The sequence below is a fragment of the Mauremys reevesii genome, linkage group 2 (genome assembly GCF_016161935.1).
Source record: "Mauremys reevesii isolate NIE-2019 linkage group 2, ASM1616193v1, whole genome shotgun sequence".
In the NCBI taxonomy this organism is placed as follows: domain Eukaryota; kingdom Metazoa; phylum Chordata; order Testudines; family Geoemydidae; genus Mauremys; species Mauremys reevesii.
Window position 1 is genome coordinate 217,676,796 of NC_052624.1, and position 17,706 is coordinate 217,694,501.

Genomic DNA, 17,706 nt, shown 5'->3' on the forward strand with positions numbered 1-17,706 from the left:
TGCGTGTGCTGCTGAAGGCTGCTCCTGTATGCTGAAGGATCTGCTGGCAAGACAAATTAGAACATCTCTCGGACCTGCAGACCTTCCATCTAGGTGCTTCTATGAACATCTCTCAAACATTCATGAATTTATCATCACAGTATCCCCATGAGGTAAAATCTATGCCTTTCACATCCTGAGAATAGGATGCTCTATATGGGGTATGTTGTAGAGGCCATCTAGAAACTCCAAGTAGTGCAGAATATGGCTTCCATTTTGGTAGTGGTGCATCTCACAGAGAACACATTAGCCCAGTGCTCAGCAAACTGCAGCAATTGCCAGTGGGCTTGCTGGTTGGGTTTAAATGCTTCCTTTTATCTTTGAGGTTGTCTTCATGGGGAGATTTACCAGTATAATTATAGTACTGTAGTTTTTTTGGTGCAACTCCCCATGTGGACACACCTATTCCAGAATAAGTATCCAAATGGGGAGTTATATCAAAGTAACTATAGTTCTATAATTATACTGGTCAATTTTCCCACATAGAGAAGCCCTTAGGAAGCTTTAAGTAGCTTTGGACATGGGTACCTCAAAGCCCACCTCTCCACAGTTGCAATCAGTGAAAGTACTTGAACTAGGACCCACTCGTTTTAAAAGAGAGGGGGCTACTGACAAGACATTCTCCATGATGGGCCTTAAGCTTTGGATTCACTCCCCTACCATCATCCTTGATCAGCCAGAACAAGGATTTGTCAGCCTGCTGGACATTCTGCAAAGTCAATCTCTTCTCTTGGGCATTTGAGGAGGAGGAAGGCTAGCGATGTTGGATAATTGCATTGTTCAGTAGCATATGTAAAATATTCACCAATCAGGAAAGTGATCAGTACAGCTCCCAGGATAAGATTTAACTTTAGACATCTGTTCATTTTGAATAGCCCTTCAGTATCACACAAATCTTTGCCAGGTCTTCAATCTGTATTTCCACAGAGAAGGAAGCAATATTGTCTCAGAGTTTCTGGCATCAGTTTCTCTATCCTTATGATCTAGAGTTTGATAAATTGCCTCCTGCAAGGTGTCAGCTAGGTCAGGCTGCAGCAGGGAAATAAAACAGTATGGAGTAAAAGAAATGGTTAATTTTTTAAAAAAGACTTAGAGACACTCTCGCAAACACCATTTCAGTTAAGAAATACTTGAACCATAACGCTGGGACCACAGAAGACCTTCCCTTATGTAGTGCTTTGATATTATTTCAAGACTGCCTCAGTCCTAGGTTTATTAACATCTTAAATATATTTTCTTTATAAAAACAATAAAAAAGAAACTTGTTAAGTAGCTGGAATCTAGCACAACCTCTCTCTGGCTATTCACAAATCCCATAAATCTGCTTGCTACTTCTCCTATCTCAAGCATGAGTCAGGATGCACAGAGATAACAAGGAGGAGGAAATGGCCTCTAGGAAGACATTTTCATCTCCAGAGGGTATGTTATGTTTATTCATAAAGATAATAATATAAGCCATACTTGAAAAGGAAGGCAGACAGATTACTTTTGGTAGACACATAATGCACAATGCCCTGCCCTTCAGTTGTTGCATGTGTCCTCTCAGGGGAAATAACAACACACGTTTAGGGAAGAGCAGATACTTGATCAAAATTCAAGTCACATTGGAACATCTGAATCCAAAAAGACTGTCAAAACTGGACTTGGTTACATTTAGTCAAGAACTCTGGGACAGACTCTGATCTCAGTGGATAATTGAAATCAGTGGTGTTAATCTGGATTTACAATGGTGTCACAAAATCAATCACCTAATTGCAGTTCATGCAGAGTTAATCTTGGACTGTCAAAGACATAATGCAGCTTACTGTAACACTATAACATGCTAAATAATAAAAAAATAAAATCACCTATGTGGAATTCAAACCTATATCTTCACCAGTTAAAAAAAGAGGTTATTATCTACAAATATTCTAATAATTACATACTTTGAAGTACACAGAGTGAATATTAGCAATTTAAAAATCTATTAAATCAAACCTTTGCTATTCCAGAATAAACTGATAAAGTGACAGTGCTCCATTTTACTGTGACTTTAGGAATGTACTCTTCAACAGGAAGTGTTAGGAAGTAAGGATTTTAAACCTGATTGAAATTAAGACGCTGGTAAGAATTTACATAGGAATCTTCCTGTGTGTTCAGTATTGATTCCCTTTCTACATATTTTTATGCTTAGACTTTTTTTGGGAAGTACCTCAAGGAGCTTGTAAGTTTATGATGAAAAAGCATCCAAAAGTTCTGGTACTTATTCAGCCTCTAAGGTCTAGAAATTGGTCTGGGAGTCCCAGAAGACTAGGCTCTCTCTTGAATTTTCTAATCTGTTCTTGTTCCAATGGGGTCACAAATTTGATGAGAATCATCTCTCATTTAGAATGTCCATGATTCCATTGCTGGCCATGGCCAAAGTCAGAAATTGCAGAGCACGTGAGAATGGAAACAGAAAAGTTAACTGAACTTATTCCACACTCTATAAAGGCCTACTTGGAGTACGAAGAAAAAGTTTGACTCATTATTAACTTTACCCAAACCATAGCTGCCATAGTTTAGACCAATAACATTTTCTAATTGGCTATTGAGTTCTGATTCTGGGGTTATACCTCATCTCCAAAATTGTTTTTTTGAGACTTTCAAAGCAGTCCAGGGCATTCAGAGGCACATCTTCCAAAAATTTTAATAGAAGACATGTGGCTTAATATTCTTCAACATTTAACATAACAATTGTAAGAAAAGATGGCTTCCCAGTCTAAGTTAGTGTTACTTTATAGCAGCTCGGACCTTCACAACAGAACAACCAAACAACTAATTGTTAATGAGGACCACTGATGAAGGGAAGTTGCAAGCCTTCACTGTAGACTTCTCTCCTGGAAGATACAATGCTGTTGCTAACATTCTAAGGTTACATATATAAAGCACAATATCCCAATAATATTTTTGCAGGTCTGTTTCTCATATGAATGGATTTACCGTTTGACCACTTCTGACATCTTTGTCCAGGCTTAGATCTGTATAGAACTGCATTTTCTCGGAGTCACATAAGCTCTCAACAATTCCTGTTTAAGCCCATTTTAGAGGGAGCAGTTATTATGCTGTTACTAATGCATACACTGTTGTGCTAAGAGCCAACCTGACATTGCTTCATCTACTTGCTATCAAGCATTCATTAAACTTTGCTTTTACAGTTTCATAGTTCATTTTTCCAGCAGCTCTAAGTGACAAACCTCATCTGCCTCATCACTCAGACAATAAATAAGGATGTTTATTTGTTCTTCATCAGAGAACTCTTTTGATTACTTCCCTGATGAAAATGTTTTATCCCTGTAGTGACTTGGTGAAGTCATAAGCTCAGGTTGCACAATATTTAATATTATATTTTTGCTGTTCAAATCCCTTCTATGTTGTCACTGTAAAAATATACAAAGCTACTCAGATTACTTAAGAAACTAGGTAAATTCACCTTTGAAAGCATAAAGTGATATCTCTTTCAGAGAGCTAGACAACAGATCACCTCTCATATAAAAATGGACATTTATTGCAAGCATAACAATACAAGCCACAGTCACCAGCCTGGCTGCTTTTCATTCCCTGAAAACTTATGGTTATCCTGAGGTTTTGATGGGAAACTTAATACCAAGTTTTACTATGGATTGCTTTTTCAGCCATCAAGATATTTGCAGGGATGTTGCACTGTGTGACTTCAGAGTGATACAGTTCAGGAGAATGCAGTAATCACTGTGATAAAAACAGATCAGAGTTTGAATACTCAGCTGATATGCAAATATCTAAGAAGTAGTTAAATAAAAGACTTTGGATTGTCTGATCAGTACCCGAACTAACCATTCCCCCCTCTCCAAACAACCTGGGGCTGCACCAAACAGCTGCTGTTAGTATCACTGCTGAAATAGAAAACACTCTCCAGAAATGTGATAAATGGGATATGATGAAAGAGTACGAAGGAAAAATATTATTCTGTTGCAGAAAACCAACCCATTCAAAAATAAACAAATCAACAGGATTATCTTTATACTTTTCCCTGACTTTCTCTAGGTCACTACTAGAGTCACTATTTCCCTTTTCAGATGGGTAAAAGTAATTCATATTCTTAAACTAAATTTGTTGAGCAGTTATTGTGACACTCCCTGGCACTTATCAGCTTTATAATGACTTACATAATATTACCATGCTCCTAGATATAAACACTGTGATCATCTGACGATCACTCAAAAACAAAATTAACAAAAATGTTAATTTATCAGAGCAGCTGAAAGGGTAAGGAACCCGGGACTACAATTTAGAGAGAGCTTCCGTATTATTTAACTTATAACTGATATAATTCAAAGTAAAATTTCACAGAGTGGTCTGTTCTAAGACTAAAAATGCAGGATGGGCGTCAGAAAAAGGAACAGTGACCTATTTCTGCCCAGTTTCAAACCGGAGACGTTTCACGTGTTAGGTGAATGTGATCACTACTACACTACGGGGCTTCTCTTTTTTTTTGTCACAGACTTTGCTGAATGCACAGGAATGTTTTCTCTATCTACAGAAGTTACCTAATGCAATGTCTATATTGCGCGGAGTGCATGTGACATAGTGACCTGGCTTGGGCAGGATCGCTAGCGAGGTATGATACTTTTGCCATTAAGCAAACACAGCAATTCTTCCCTGCCCTCTGCCACTGAATGCCTCCATGCATTAGGCTGTGCCCTATCAGTGCGGGAGGACTGAGCTCGGAAAACATGTCATCGCATGTGTGTTTTTTTCACCTTCTAATCTGCGATAACGTCAGGGATGGAGATGATAGGGGGAGTGTAGAAACATTCTGGGGGGGCTGCATGGTCACCTGTGCTGCTGAGTTCACCACGATGGCAAAACAGGAAATGAAATGCAAAAGTTCCCAGGGATTTTCCTGTGTACCTGGCTAGTGCATCTGAGTTCAAAGTGCTGCCCAGAGCAGCCACAATGGAGCACTCTGGGATAGCTCCTGGAGGCCAGTACTGTCAAATTGCATCCACACTACCCCAAATTCAACCCGGCGGTGTCAATTTCAGCACTAATCCTCTCATTGGGAAGTACAGAAATCGATTTTAAATAGCCCTTTAAGTCGACAAAAATGGCTTCGTTGTGTGGATGGGTGCAGGGTTAAATCGATGACACTTATCTTTCCCTCTAGTAATCTGCCTCACTGACACGCTACCAGACAGCTATATGCCATACAGTGACCAGGAATTATTTGTGTCAGGGAAACAGGATAGTAAAAAGAGGGGGGGTGTTGCTTAGGTAGATGGTGTGACGCTGGCAGACCAGGCCATGTCAGAGTGTATTCAGGACAATTAACTTGTGTATTAGATCAAAGCAATTGTTCATTGTATAAGTGTTTTGGGTGTTTAAACTTTAATAAAATGAATGGGATGTTACATGCACTGTTTTTACTTATGTGTGTCCTGTCATAATGTATTAGCAAACATTTACAGTGTAAATACCCCTGTAACTAAATAACTCATCAAAGAAGCCTTGTGGAATACTAATGAAGGACTGTATCTGATTAGCCATTGTGTGTGATAACTGGAGGTCAGAGACTCAAAGTGCATTCTTCACTTGTCATTAAAGGAAAAGCCCAGAGGTAGACAGACTGTCGGCTTATCTTCTGTCTGACGATATAAGAAAGGATTCAAAGAAAGAAAGATCCTTCATCGCTGAACTTTTGGGACTCTTACAGGGAAGTGTATCAAGTGCAAAGCACAGATCCTCAGAGACAATCTGGGTGCACTGAAAGACTTTTTGGGAGACTGGAAGTTTATTACATCACTGCCATCATTTGGAATTACAAACTATGATTCACCTGTACGTACATTTTACCTGCTTTAGTCTCAATAACCTCATTCTTTTTCTTAGCTAATAAACCTTTAGTTAGTTTATTACAGAATTGTCTGCCAGCATTGTCTTTGGTGTGAGATCCAGAGTACCAATTGACCTGGTCTAAGTAACTGGTCTCTTGGGACTGGGAGAAACCTGATGTAGTGTGATTTTGGGTTTAAGTGACCTTTTATCACAAAGGCCAGTTTGTCTGGGTGGCAAGATAGACTGGAGAGCCTAAAGGGACTGTCTGACTCCCTGGTAAAACTGGTATAGTGATCCAGGAGTTCACATTTGTTACTAGTTTGGTGAAATCTATTTACAGATCACACCACCAGCTTTGGATATCTGCACTGTTTCTGACAGAAGACCCTGAGGAAGACACTCACAATTGTGAGCCACTCCACACAGCGTGACAGATAGGTTCATCAGTGTTGTGCATGTTATTCTTGCTATGGTGGTAAAGTTTTACCAAAGCAGTAAGTTTCATATCCCATCTCATTTTAAGCTTCCTTTTTTAATATGGCTCAAATACTATTATGGTGGAGGTCATGCTAGTACCTAGATAGATAGTTAGCTTGTATTCCTCATTTTGGATCTTTTCTGCACTATTTTTGGCCTCAGCAGATGCCCTAGATAGCATTTAAAAATCTAATAACCAAGTAAACAGATTGTATAATAAGGAAACTCATTTACCTAAGGAAAAGAGCTGAGCCACTATTCTCAAATTTATCATTTCTAAATAGTGGTCTGAATTGCCAGAAACTCTGCCAGTGGTTTAAGAAGTGAACATGACTTTGAAATACCTACAATGTTGTTTTGTTAATGTAAACCCCTCTGGAACTGGTTGTTCCTAATATATTACATTAACTCTCTCAGGGTACGTCCAGACTACCCACAGAATCGGCGGGTAGCGATCGATTTTGCGGGGATCGATATATCGCGTCTCATCTAGATATATCGATTCCCGAACGCGCTCCCGTCGACTCCGGAACTCCACCGGAGCAAGTGGCAGTAGCGGAGTCAACGGGGGAGCCACGGACGATCCCGAGCGGTGAGGACGGGAGGTAAATCCCGTAGCTGAAGTTGCCTATCTTACCTTGACACTGTCCCCCAGTGTGGACCAGGCCTAAGTGACTTACCCCTGGACTACTGCAGCACAGGACTCCATTTCTCAGATTGGCTACAGTCCAGGGCAGAGACAGAGCAAGCTGGAAGCTACTACCATAACTAATCATAAGCCAGGGTTTGGTTTACTTTCACGTTTTGCTGTTGTTCGAGTGAGGCAGAGAAAGAAGCATCACGGCCTGGGAGTTCCCCATTAAACGTCACATTCTTACCCAAAGAGCAACTTTGAACTCTGTTGGTGGTAACTGGGTAGTTGAAAAGTGACAGTCCAATAGGGATCAGCAACCCAGGAGGCTGGGGAGAGATTCCAGGTCAGGCTACCAAGAGTCAGCCTAACTTTCCATTGGACTCCACACCACGGAGCCTCAGGCCAATACTATCTTTTTACGGGATGAAGACCTTGCAAAAAATCCCATGTCTATTTATTTTGATTATGAAAGGCCAACAGTTACAGCACCCATCAAAAGACTCTCTCTCAACTTGCAGTCTGCCTAGGCAGGTAGCGGTAGGGAGCCAGGACATTGGGCCTGTTGTAAATGGTAGTAGGTTGGGGGTTTAAGGTATTGTTAATATTTTATTATTCTACTTACTATTTTTTTTTATCCATCATCCTTTGTTCCCTGTACCTAATAAAGTTTTCCCTGGCTGGATCTCTAGAACAGCTACCATTTTCCTCTTCAAGGTTTCAAACAATTCTGGCAGAAAAAATTTCTTCTGTTTCAAGTGTTCTCCTTTCTAGGGGAGGAGCTAATGTCTGTGGAAGGAGATCTGGATCTGAATTGCTTTTTGGCTTTTCTCCTCTGTTTTGGGACTTGTTTTATTTGCTTCAGCTTTACTGAGAAAGGGTGGTGCTCCCTCTTGGGAGACTGGTCTATTTTCTGGCCTGGCGTTTGCTCATGGATCATCTTTCTCTAGAGCACCTTATCACCGCACATATAATTGGAGAAGAAAAGGAGGAGAATATCTCAAAGAGCCCAGATCTTCCTCTTGAGAAGGAGTGTCAGATGGGATGTCAGATTCCTTGATATGTGGCTCAATTTAAATTCTGGGAGAGGACTCCAGAACTTTTACCATTACAGATGGATTGGAACAGAGTGGTTGGGGGGATTTTAGTATTTAACACCTGATGAGTCCTTGTTGAGGAGCTTGGTTTGCTGAGTCACAGGAGCTGAGGAAGATTAACCTAACTTTTTAATGAAGGCTTCTTGGCTAGTGCTGGAGGAGAGTCTCTAGCTGTCTGTCCAGACTCTGAGCCATTTCCTCAACAGAGTGAGGAGTTGGGAGCAATTGTGGGCAGAGTTCATCTGTTAGGATGCACTCCCCACAGATGCAGCACCTGGGGACAAAATGAAGACTAGCTCAGTGGGTGATCCAACCTGGGGATGAGAACTCCAGAAATTCTGATACTGAAAGTGATGGGGAGAAAGTGGAGACCATTGCTGCTCCAAAATAAGTTGTTAACAGCCAGGACTGAATAATATAGAAGGGTTTAACTGCCATCCTGTTTGCACTGCAGGAGAGAGGGAATCTGTTATGAGAGTGCAAGGGGCATGATCAAACTCCCTAGTCAACTCAGAACTGCCTGCAGTATTTGCAGGACGAGACATGCAGCCCAAATGTCTTGCATTGGGTGGAAAAGTGAGGTCTAGAAAGCCCTTTTAGGTTCTGCCTGAACCGGAGACTTTTTTTAATATTTTTATTTGCCCGAGCACATTCCTGTGTGTTGATGAGTCAGTTGAATACATTTCCATTTTCTCCACCACAAGGAGCTAAGTTTATTTTATTTACTTTAAATGCTTCTACTGCATGACTGTTTTGCAGAAAGTATATGGTTTCTCATAAAACTCTGCAAATATTTCCTGTATTTTTTTCCTGAAGAGATGAGTAGAAATCTGTGTTAACTCTGTAATTATGACTAAATTCTATTTTTATTGACTAAGACTATCTGTGTTATTTCCTCCAGGATTGTCAATGAAAGTGTATATTTATATGCAAGTACATTTTTCAGGGTTTATGCTTTTTCCATCAACTCTGTTACCAATCTTTCAGGGGAAGAAAGTATATATAACTTGCATTTGCACAGATAGATTTTATATTCTATGCACACAACTAAAATAAAAAAATAAAATAAAATAGAATCCTGTATTTTGTCTAGCATAAATACTCCATATGCAAATATTACTACTACTCACTGAGCCAGGAGCAATGTTTCCATGACACAAATAATACTTTAGGAAGATATATTTATCACCACCTGAACTATGAAGAATATTTGCATTATTGGGGCTGTATAATCAATATACTGACCTACAAACCGTGGAGTAATATCTTTATCCTTTTTTTTCCCTCCATGATAAATAAGGTAATATCTTGCTAGATAATGAAACTAGGACTTCCTCCTATAGAGTGGAAAAACATATGGGAGGAAAAAACTAAACAGAAAAGTCCCCCATCAGGACTTAGATAAGGAAACGTATTACTTGTGAGAGATGCCAAACTGTCCTGGGAACTGAAGTCTTATCTGTATCCACAGAACACACATACACAGTACCATGTGCTCATTCAGAACAAGCTAGCCCAGACTGCCTAGTCAACGTGGCTGTCATTCTGTCCTGGAAGGATCATTTACTAGGAAACGAGAGAGTAGTTTAGCCTTCATACCCATTACATCTTTGACTCTGCAGAGACTGCCAGGAAGGATGCCAATTAATGTCAACTAAGGTGATGGTTTTTGTATTATTCAACATTTGCCCACTGGGATCTCGAGTGAGAACAAAACTTATTTCACAGACCTTTGAACAGTCATGTGACAGTAATTATTTTAGTTCAGTATCTGAATGGAATAGGTTGCAAAGAAATGGAAGTCCTATGATGGCTCTAAGTCATCTAGGCCTTGTCTACACTACAAGACTATTTCGAATCTACTTAAGTCGAATTTGTGGATTCGACCTTATGAAGTCGAATTTGTGTATCCACACTAAGGACACTAATTCGAATTTCTGAATCCACATTAACAGGGCTGGCATTGACTTTGGAAGCGGTGCACTGTGGGAAGCTATCCCACAGTTCCCGCAGTCCCCGCTGCCCATTGGAATGCTGGGTAGAGCTCCCAATGCCTGCTGGGGGAAAAAATGTGTCGAGGTTGGTTTTGGGTAACTGTCGTCATCGAACCGTCAATCACGCCCTCCCTCCCTGAAAGCGCCGGCGGGAAATCTGTTCGCGCACTTTTCTGGTCAGTGACAGCACGGACGCCACAGCACTGCGATCATGGAGCCCGCTGCGATCATCGCTGCACTTATGGCCGTTGTCAACTCCTTGCACCTTATCGTCCACCTCTTCCACAGTCAGCTGCTGAGAAATTGGGCGAGGAGGCTCCGGCAGCGCGGTGAGGAGAGTGGCGCAGACCTCTCAGAAAGCAGGGTACGCCGGGCAGTGGAGATCATGGTGGCAATGGGTCAAGTTCATGGTGTGGAACGGCGATTCTGGGCCCGGGAAACAAGCACGGACTGGTGGGACTGCATAGTGCTGCAGGTCTGGGATGAAACAGAGTGGCTGCGAAACTTCAGGATGCGTAAGGGCACTTTCCTTGAACTGTGTGACTTGCTGGCCCCTGCCCTGAAGCGCCAGGACACCCGGATGCGAGCAGCCCTGAGTGTGCAGAAGCGAGTGGCCATAGCCCTCTGGAAACTTGCCACACCAGACAGCTACCGGTCAGTAGCGAACCACTTTGGCGTGGGCAAATCTACCATGGGGGTTGCTGTGATTCAAGTAGCCCACGCAATCGTTGAGCAACTGCTCTCAAAGGTAGTGACTCTCGGAAACATCCAGGTCGTCATAGATGGCTTCGCCGCGATGGGATTCCCAAACTGCGGTGGGGCTATAGATGGGACTCACATCCCTATCCTGGCACCAGCCCACCAGGACAGCCAGTAGGGGACGTTTTACCAACATCTTCGTCGGGTGGGCGGGCAAGGTTCATGACGCGCGTGTGTTCAGGAACTCTGGTCTGTTTAGACGCCTCCAGGCAGGAACTTTCTTCCCGGACCACAAAATAACGGTTGGGGATGTGCAGATGCCTACAGTGATCCTCGGGGACCCAGCCTACCCGCTAATGTCCTGGCTCATGAAGCCCTATACAGGCGCCTTGGACAGTGAGAAGGAACTCTTCAACTACCGGCTGAGCAAGTGCAGAATGGTGGTGGAGTGTGCTTTCGGACGTCTCAAGGGGAGGTGGCGGAGCTTACTGACTCGCTCGGACATCAGCGAAAAGAATATCCCCGTAGTTATTGCTGCTTGCTGTGTGCTCCACAATGTCTGTGAGAGCAAGGGCGAGACCTTTTTGGCCGGATGGGAGGTTGAGGCAAATCGCCTGGCTGCTGTTTATGCTCAGCCAGACACCCGTGCCGAAAGAATATCCCAGCGGGAAGCGCTGTGTATCCGGGAGGCTTTGAAAGCAAGTTTCCTCGGAGAGCAGGCTAACCTATGACTCTCCACTTGATTTTAAGAGACGCTGATCCTGGGCCTGTGTCTCTATGTGTTGAGTGAGATCTGCAGTTACATACCCCATTCTCCAAGTTTCCCCCACTTCCCAAACACGTTTTAAAACAAATTAAACGGAACAGTTATTGTTAATAAATCTTTCTTTTACTTTGCATTTCTGTTCTGGGTTTGAAACATGGACGCATACTGTGCTGGGTACGGTGTGCACTGATGTACAGACCGCTTGTACAATACAGGACGGACAGCCTCCTGCTTCTACATAGGTCTCTGGGGTGGGGCACGGTTTCAAGTGGTTGTGCATGTAGGGGTGGGTTTGCTGGAAGGGGCGAGTGGGGCCGTCTTTGGATAGGGATTTGGATGCAGGCTCTGGGCTGTGGGTTTGGGCGTAGGAAGGGGTGATGGGTGTGGGGGAAGGGTGAGTATCTGTCCGTGGATGAGGGCTCTTGTTGGGGCTCAGGGCAGCGGAGAGGATCGCGCCTACGGTGGAAGTGCATGGTAAGGGCAGCATGCCTTAACATTAGGGGGTGGCAGGCGCTAGGACCGTGGACAAGCGTACACATCACAGAATGACCTGGGGCAGCATTCACCATACAGAGTGACCCTGGTGACTACTGACTGCAGTCTGTGTGTGCCCTGCAGTTGATCCTGCCCCTGATACTCTGTACCCTGCTAATGTAGGCTATCCCGTGCAATTATAAATCCCCTGCCCCCCCCCTACATACACACAGTCTTGTGACACGAAAGACGTGACGGAAAGAGTGAACAACAGCAAACAGCTTTTATTAATCTACTACATAGTGGGGTGATGAAACTTGGATTTTGGACTGGGTGATCCTGTAAGGGAAGCGCTTCTACACAGTTATAGCGTCAGAGGTGTGTGGTACATTAGCGCTCAGCTGTGGTGCAGTGACAGTTCTCACGGCCCCTACCGCCCCTCCGTCTTGTAATTTTAGGTGAGGGGGGGACAGGACTTCTTGGCGTTGGAGGGTGGTTGCAGATACAGTGCAGGGGGGCTCTCTCCTCCTGCCTGCGGTCCTGCAGAACATCAACAAGGCGCCGGAGCGTGTCCGTTTGCTCCCTCATTAGCCCAAGCAGCGTTTGAGTCGCCTGCTGGTCTTCCTGCCACCACCTGTCCTCCCGTTCGCTGTGTGAGCGCTGCTGCTGAGAGAGGGTCTCCCTCCAGTGGCTCTGCTGGGCCGCCTCGGCTCTGGAGCAGGCCATCAGTTCCGCTAACATCTCGTCCCGAGTCTTTTTCTTTCGCCGCCTAATCTGAGCCAGCCTCTGCGAGGGGGATGCCGGAGCAGTCCGGGAAAGAGCAGAAGCTGTGTGATGGGAAACAGTAAGTGATTTCCTTGAACAGATACATGTTTGCGAACAGTGAACACAGTGTAGTCAATTTCTCTGAACAAGACCATACAGGGCACCAAGTTCCACGAGATCTCAGGACAAGTTGGAGATTTCGGAATACGCTCTCATTGGCGGCGCCATTGCACAGGAGAGCGGACAAGCGGGGAGAGACAGCTGAATCCATCTTGCAGACAGTCCTGGTAAGCCTTAAAGTAGATAATGCTTATCATTTAGTGGATAGCTGTGCTCTCCTGCTAAAGGCAATCTGTAAAGCAGAAAGGCTGAGCCTTTTCCAGCCCCTCCCGCCAGTGCACGGGAAAGATCAATGTATGCTTGTTCTCTGTGGCCTCCAGCACGTGGCTGTTAAGCGAGGGTCGTTGTTATGCAACCTAATTTAAAACCATTAACAGTAGTAACAATACACTAATTGCCCTACTTAGATGCAGCCTGTCCAGAACGACATCACCCTGAGGCGGGTCACTCGGAGTCAGAGAGAGCGGATGCTAAGGGAAGCCCTGCACAGACCAGGACCATATGCAGCAATGCTGGTGGAGGCGATGGTTCCTATGTACATTAGGATGTCCTGGCGCAGAAGAGTGTGCTTCCACGGAGCACCCAACAAGGCACCTCTCCCCGGGAACCTCCTGCGGAGGCTTTTCGAGCTGCTCTCTGAGACCTTTTTTGAACTGTCCCAAGAGGATTATTGCTCTATTCCTATATGTGTGGACCTACTTTTTCTATAGTTTGAGATTTTAAATTTTTTATATAGTATTTCTATTTTTTATATACCTGTTTTTTAAAATAAATGTTTCCTGTTTGTAGCACTTACCGCCTGATCCTTCCCTGATTCTGAGTCCGGGTTAACGGGCGGGGAGGGTTGGTAGGGGATCTCTGTGAGGGTGATGAAGAGATCCTGGCTGTCAGGGCAAGTGGTATTGTGTTCGCTGTCGCCTGCGCCGTCCTCCACAAACCCTTCCTCATCTTCCCCATCGGCGAACATCGCCGAGGAACTGTCCAGGTACACTATGCCATTGTCAGAGTCCACGGTCACTGGTGGGGCAGTGGTGGCAGACCCACCGAGAATGGCATGCAGTGCCTCGTAGAAGCGGCATGTCTGGGGCTGTGCTCGGGCGTCCGTTTGCCGCTCTGACTTTTTGGTAACCTTGTCTCAGGTCCTTGACTTTCACGCAGCACTGCATCGCATCCCGGCTGTATCCTTTGTCTATCATGGCTTTGGAGACCTTCTCGAAGGTCTTTGCATTCCGCTTGTTGGAGCGCAGCTCTGAGAGCACAGACTCCTCGCCCCACACAGCGATCAGATCCATGACTTCCCGGTCAGTCCATGCTGGGGACCTCTTTCTATTCTTGGATTGCCCGGACTCCTCTGCTGGAGAGCTCTGCATCGTTGCAGGTGCTGCGGAGCTCGCCCCGATGTCCAACCAGGACGTCAGATTCAAAGTGCCCAGACAGGAAAAGGAATTCAAATTTTCCCGGGTCGTTTCCTGTGTGGCTGGTCAGAGCATCGAAGCTCGGACTGCTGTCCAGAGCGTCAACAGACTGGTGCAGTGTGGGATAGCTCCCGGAGCTACTAAGTTCGATTAGCATCCACACCTAGCCTAATTCGAGCTAGCCATGTCGAATTTAGCGTTACTCCACTTGTCGGGGTGGAGTACCAAATTCGAACTAAAGAGCCCTCTAGTTCGAATTAAATGGCTTCCTGGTGTGGACGGTTGAGCGGTTAGTTCGAATTAACGCTGCTAAATTCGAATTAAAGTCCTAGTGTAGACCAGGCCTTAGTCTCAAAGTTTTAGAAGCCTTTTCATTGCCACCAGGAGTCCACCTCGTGGCATAATATCTCACATGAACTTTCAGATGTTGCTCTGAGTGTGTGGTTTGTGGATTTGATCCTACTTCTATTGAAGTCAATTGCAGCTTTTTTATTGAGGGAGTAGGCTCAGACGCTATAGCAGAAATATACATCCAGGATTATTCTGTTCTTCTGCATGTACTGCGTTCATAATCTTGGAGTGCATTGTCAGTAGTTTCCATGTACTTTTTGGAAATATGTTTGCAAAGAAAGATATTGCTCCATCTTACGTGAGTAGCCCTTTTAGTCCAGATTCATTTCTGGGATTGGCCCCAGTTCAGGACAGAATCTCTATTCAGCAAATTACATTCTATTCTATTTAAGCACATACTTAAAGGTGAGCACTTACTTTTGTAAACAGTTCAAAGCCCACATTGGTCAACAACAAATGCTGGATGTGCATATGCTTCATTTAATTAAAAATTTCACCCAAATACAGAGGTTTTTTCAGGGTTTTGTTGCAAAATTTAACCAAAACAAACAAGAAAGCCACCCCCCTCCAAACATCTTACATCAATTGGGTAGACACTTTGTTGTGACTGTTAAGTTATGAAAAGTTACAAATTTAATACTCTGAAATAAAGTGAAAGAATAAATCAACAAAAAGAAGTGTTTTCTTAACACCTAGAAAAGAGCAACATTATAAAGTGTATAATTGAATAATACTTTGCTTCCTCTTTCTCAAATTTAATTACACTATAGCATTTTATACACTCTACCATAAGAGTTTGAAAGTACTTTTTATTGCATTGGAGAACATTTACAATAAGTACCTCTAAATGGCCTCAGTATAAAGGGGAAATTTATATATAATAAAATAGCACCTTATTTCAGGCCAGCACTTGCTATAAGACACACTTTTGTGATCCAAGTCCTTTTTTTTTTTGCTGTGATTTTCATACCTGTTGTGAAATCTGTAATCTCAAAAAGCAATCTCTAGAATCTCAAACAGAAATGTTACCCATTCACAGACATTTTCTCAATTCAGCATCTCAATAGAGAGATGGGTGAATTGATCTGAATACAATAACTCCAGCTCCCTGCATTTGTAAGATCAAGAACCAAACTAATTTTGAGGTTCTGATATAATTGAGTGTTCTCTACCCTGCCATTCATTTCTGCTATCAGTGCACTGCAGTGGAAAAACCACAGTAAGGCTTTTCTTTTCGCAGATTCACTATTGCCATGATCCAATTCCCCTTGAAATCAGTGTCTGCAATTTCTTCTCACTAACACCAGTGTAACTCCATTGGCTTCAGTGGAGCTGATTTGTCCCTGTGGAAGTGACAGCTGAATCAGGTTCCTATTGCTGTCATAGAGGTCTGGATCAGGTCTTAGATTACAATAGTTCAGAGAAGAACCCAAACAGTGGGACCCATATCTGAACCTGAATTCACGTTTTTTCTGTTTCCTCCATTTCAATCTCAATAACAAGCTTTTATTGCAGTCATGACATAATGTATATATGTAAGTTTTAACATACTTCTAAATCCAGCCTGAATGCTTAAAACACAAGTAAACAGATTATTTTGGAAAATATTCACGATGAAGTCATATTTCAGGCACAGCATTTAGCAGAATATGTACTTAAAAACATCCCTGGTTTTGTATATTCATGAGGTACAAATATGTCATACATAAATTTTACTATAAACTTTGCTTACAGAGTTTGTATTTAAACATTAAGTTTGTCCTAAAATTTCAGCAATGATATAAACTTGTATATGGCTTTCAATAATGAAAATTAATTACAAACTTCAAGCTAAAATTCTGAGTGCAAGCTACACAATAAATATGTTTTACCTTATTAGCATGGTGGGAGCAATTTATAGGACAAAATACATTTCACTGAGACTGAAATCTTACTATTGCTTTTTTCAAGGACTTTCAAAATACATAGTTTATGAGTCTTCTGAATATTATTTTAAGACTACACACCATTCATAGTTATATCTGAATATATAATGTTGAAATCTAATGAACAAGTGTTCTTGTACATGTTAGTGTATCAACTTCAATACCAAATTACGAATTGCATTACATTAATGTTAGTAACTATTGCTTGTAATCTAAAGAATTATATTGCGTAGTAATTTAAAACATTTTCAGCGCAGCTTTCAATTTGTTCCCTGGTGCTTCCTCTACGATGCACAGGCTGACTATTTGTGTGTGATTAAATTTTCATGTGAGTCTGGATATGCAATATTTGGTTGATTAACCAAATTGTCAGACCATAATTCTTGTCCAGGCTCCTCATTGGATATCAACAAAAGTACATAGAAAACATTGATTAAGAAACGTCCTTACATATAACTATGTATTTGTTCATATGTAAGCCCCATTTCTATTAATTGTATATGCAAGACCAACTACTGAAAATTCCCCATCATTAGTTCCTCTGGACTTCCATGGCATAACTCGGAGAACTGATACATTTTGAGTAAAATTACCTCCTACATAGGAGGTTTTTTTTTTGTTTTTTTTTTAAGTGAAATTCACCTCTGTGCAGATAGCTAGCAGAAGGCATATGTACCACTTATATTCCACTCAAACTCAGGCTTAAGTGGTGCACAGGAGTAAATTTCACTCTCTATCAGGTAAGAATTCTTATGACTACAGAAAGTGTCTTTCATGAATGAAGCTCGTTTATTTTCAGTTCAATTAAAATGTTAACTTACAAAATCATCCATATTAATAAACACACTTTTCATAAATCACTGACTGAAATATACTGCACTCTCCTTATAGAACCAGTTTCTAGTAGTTGGAAGTTAAGATTTCTGAAGGTTATGGTGAAACATAGTTTTTAAAATATCATTATTATGGAGGGGTTTTACTTAGCTGTGAACTTTGATGCAGTAACCCTATAACAATGTTCTAACAGAATTAAGAGAGTGGAGTGCATTAGGGAATATTTGTCAAATACTCTGTATCTCAGTAGAATACAAAATTAACATATACGTGGCTTTATAAGTGGT

The 17,706-nt window shown here is 42.5% G+C and overlaps 1 protein-coding gene across 1 annotated transcript in view; it reads right to left on the minus strand.

Annotated features, from left to right (window-relative positions):
* Window positions 1-1,014: 1,014 nt before the first annotated feature.
* PXDNL (peroxidasin like) overlaps window positions 1,015-17,706 on the minus strand; it is a 299,709-nt gene continuing 283,017 nt past the window's right edge. The window contains exon 24 of the mRNA XM_039527937.1: window positions 1,015-1,068. Within this exon, the coding sequence (XP_039383871.1) occupies window positions 1,064-1,068 (5 nt within the window). The 3' untranslated portion in view covers window positions 1,015-1,063. The remainder of the gene's footprint in view (window positions 1,069-17,706) is intronic.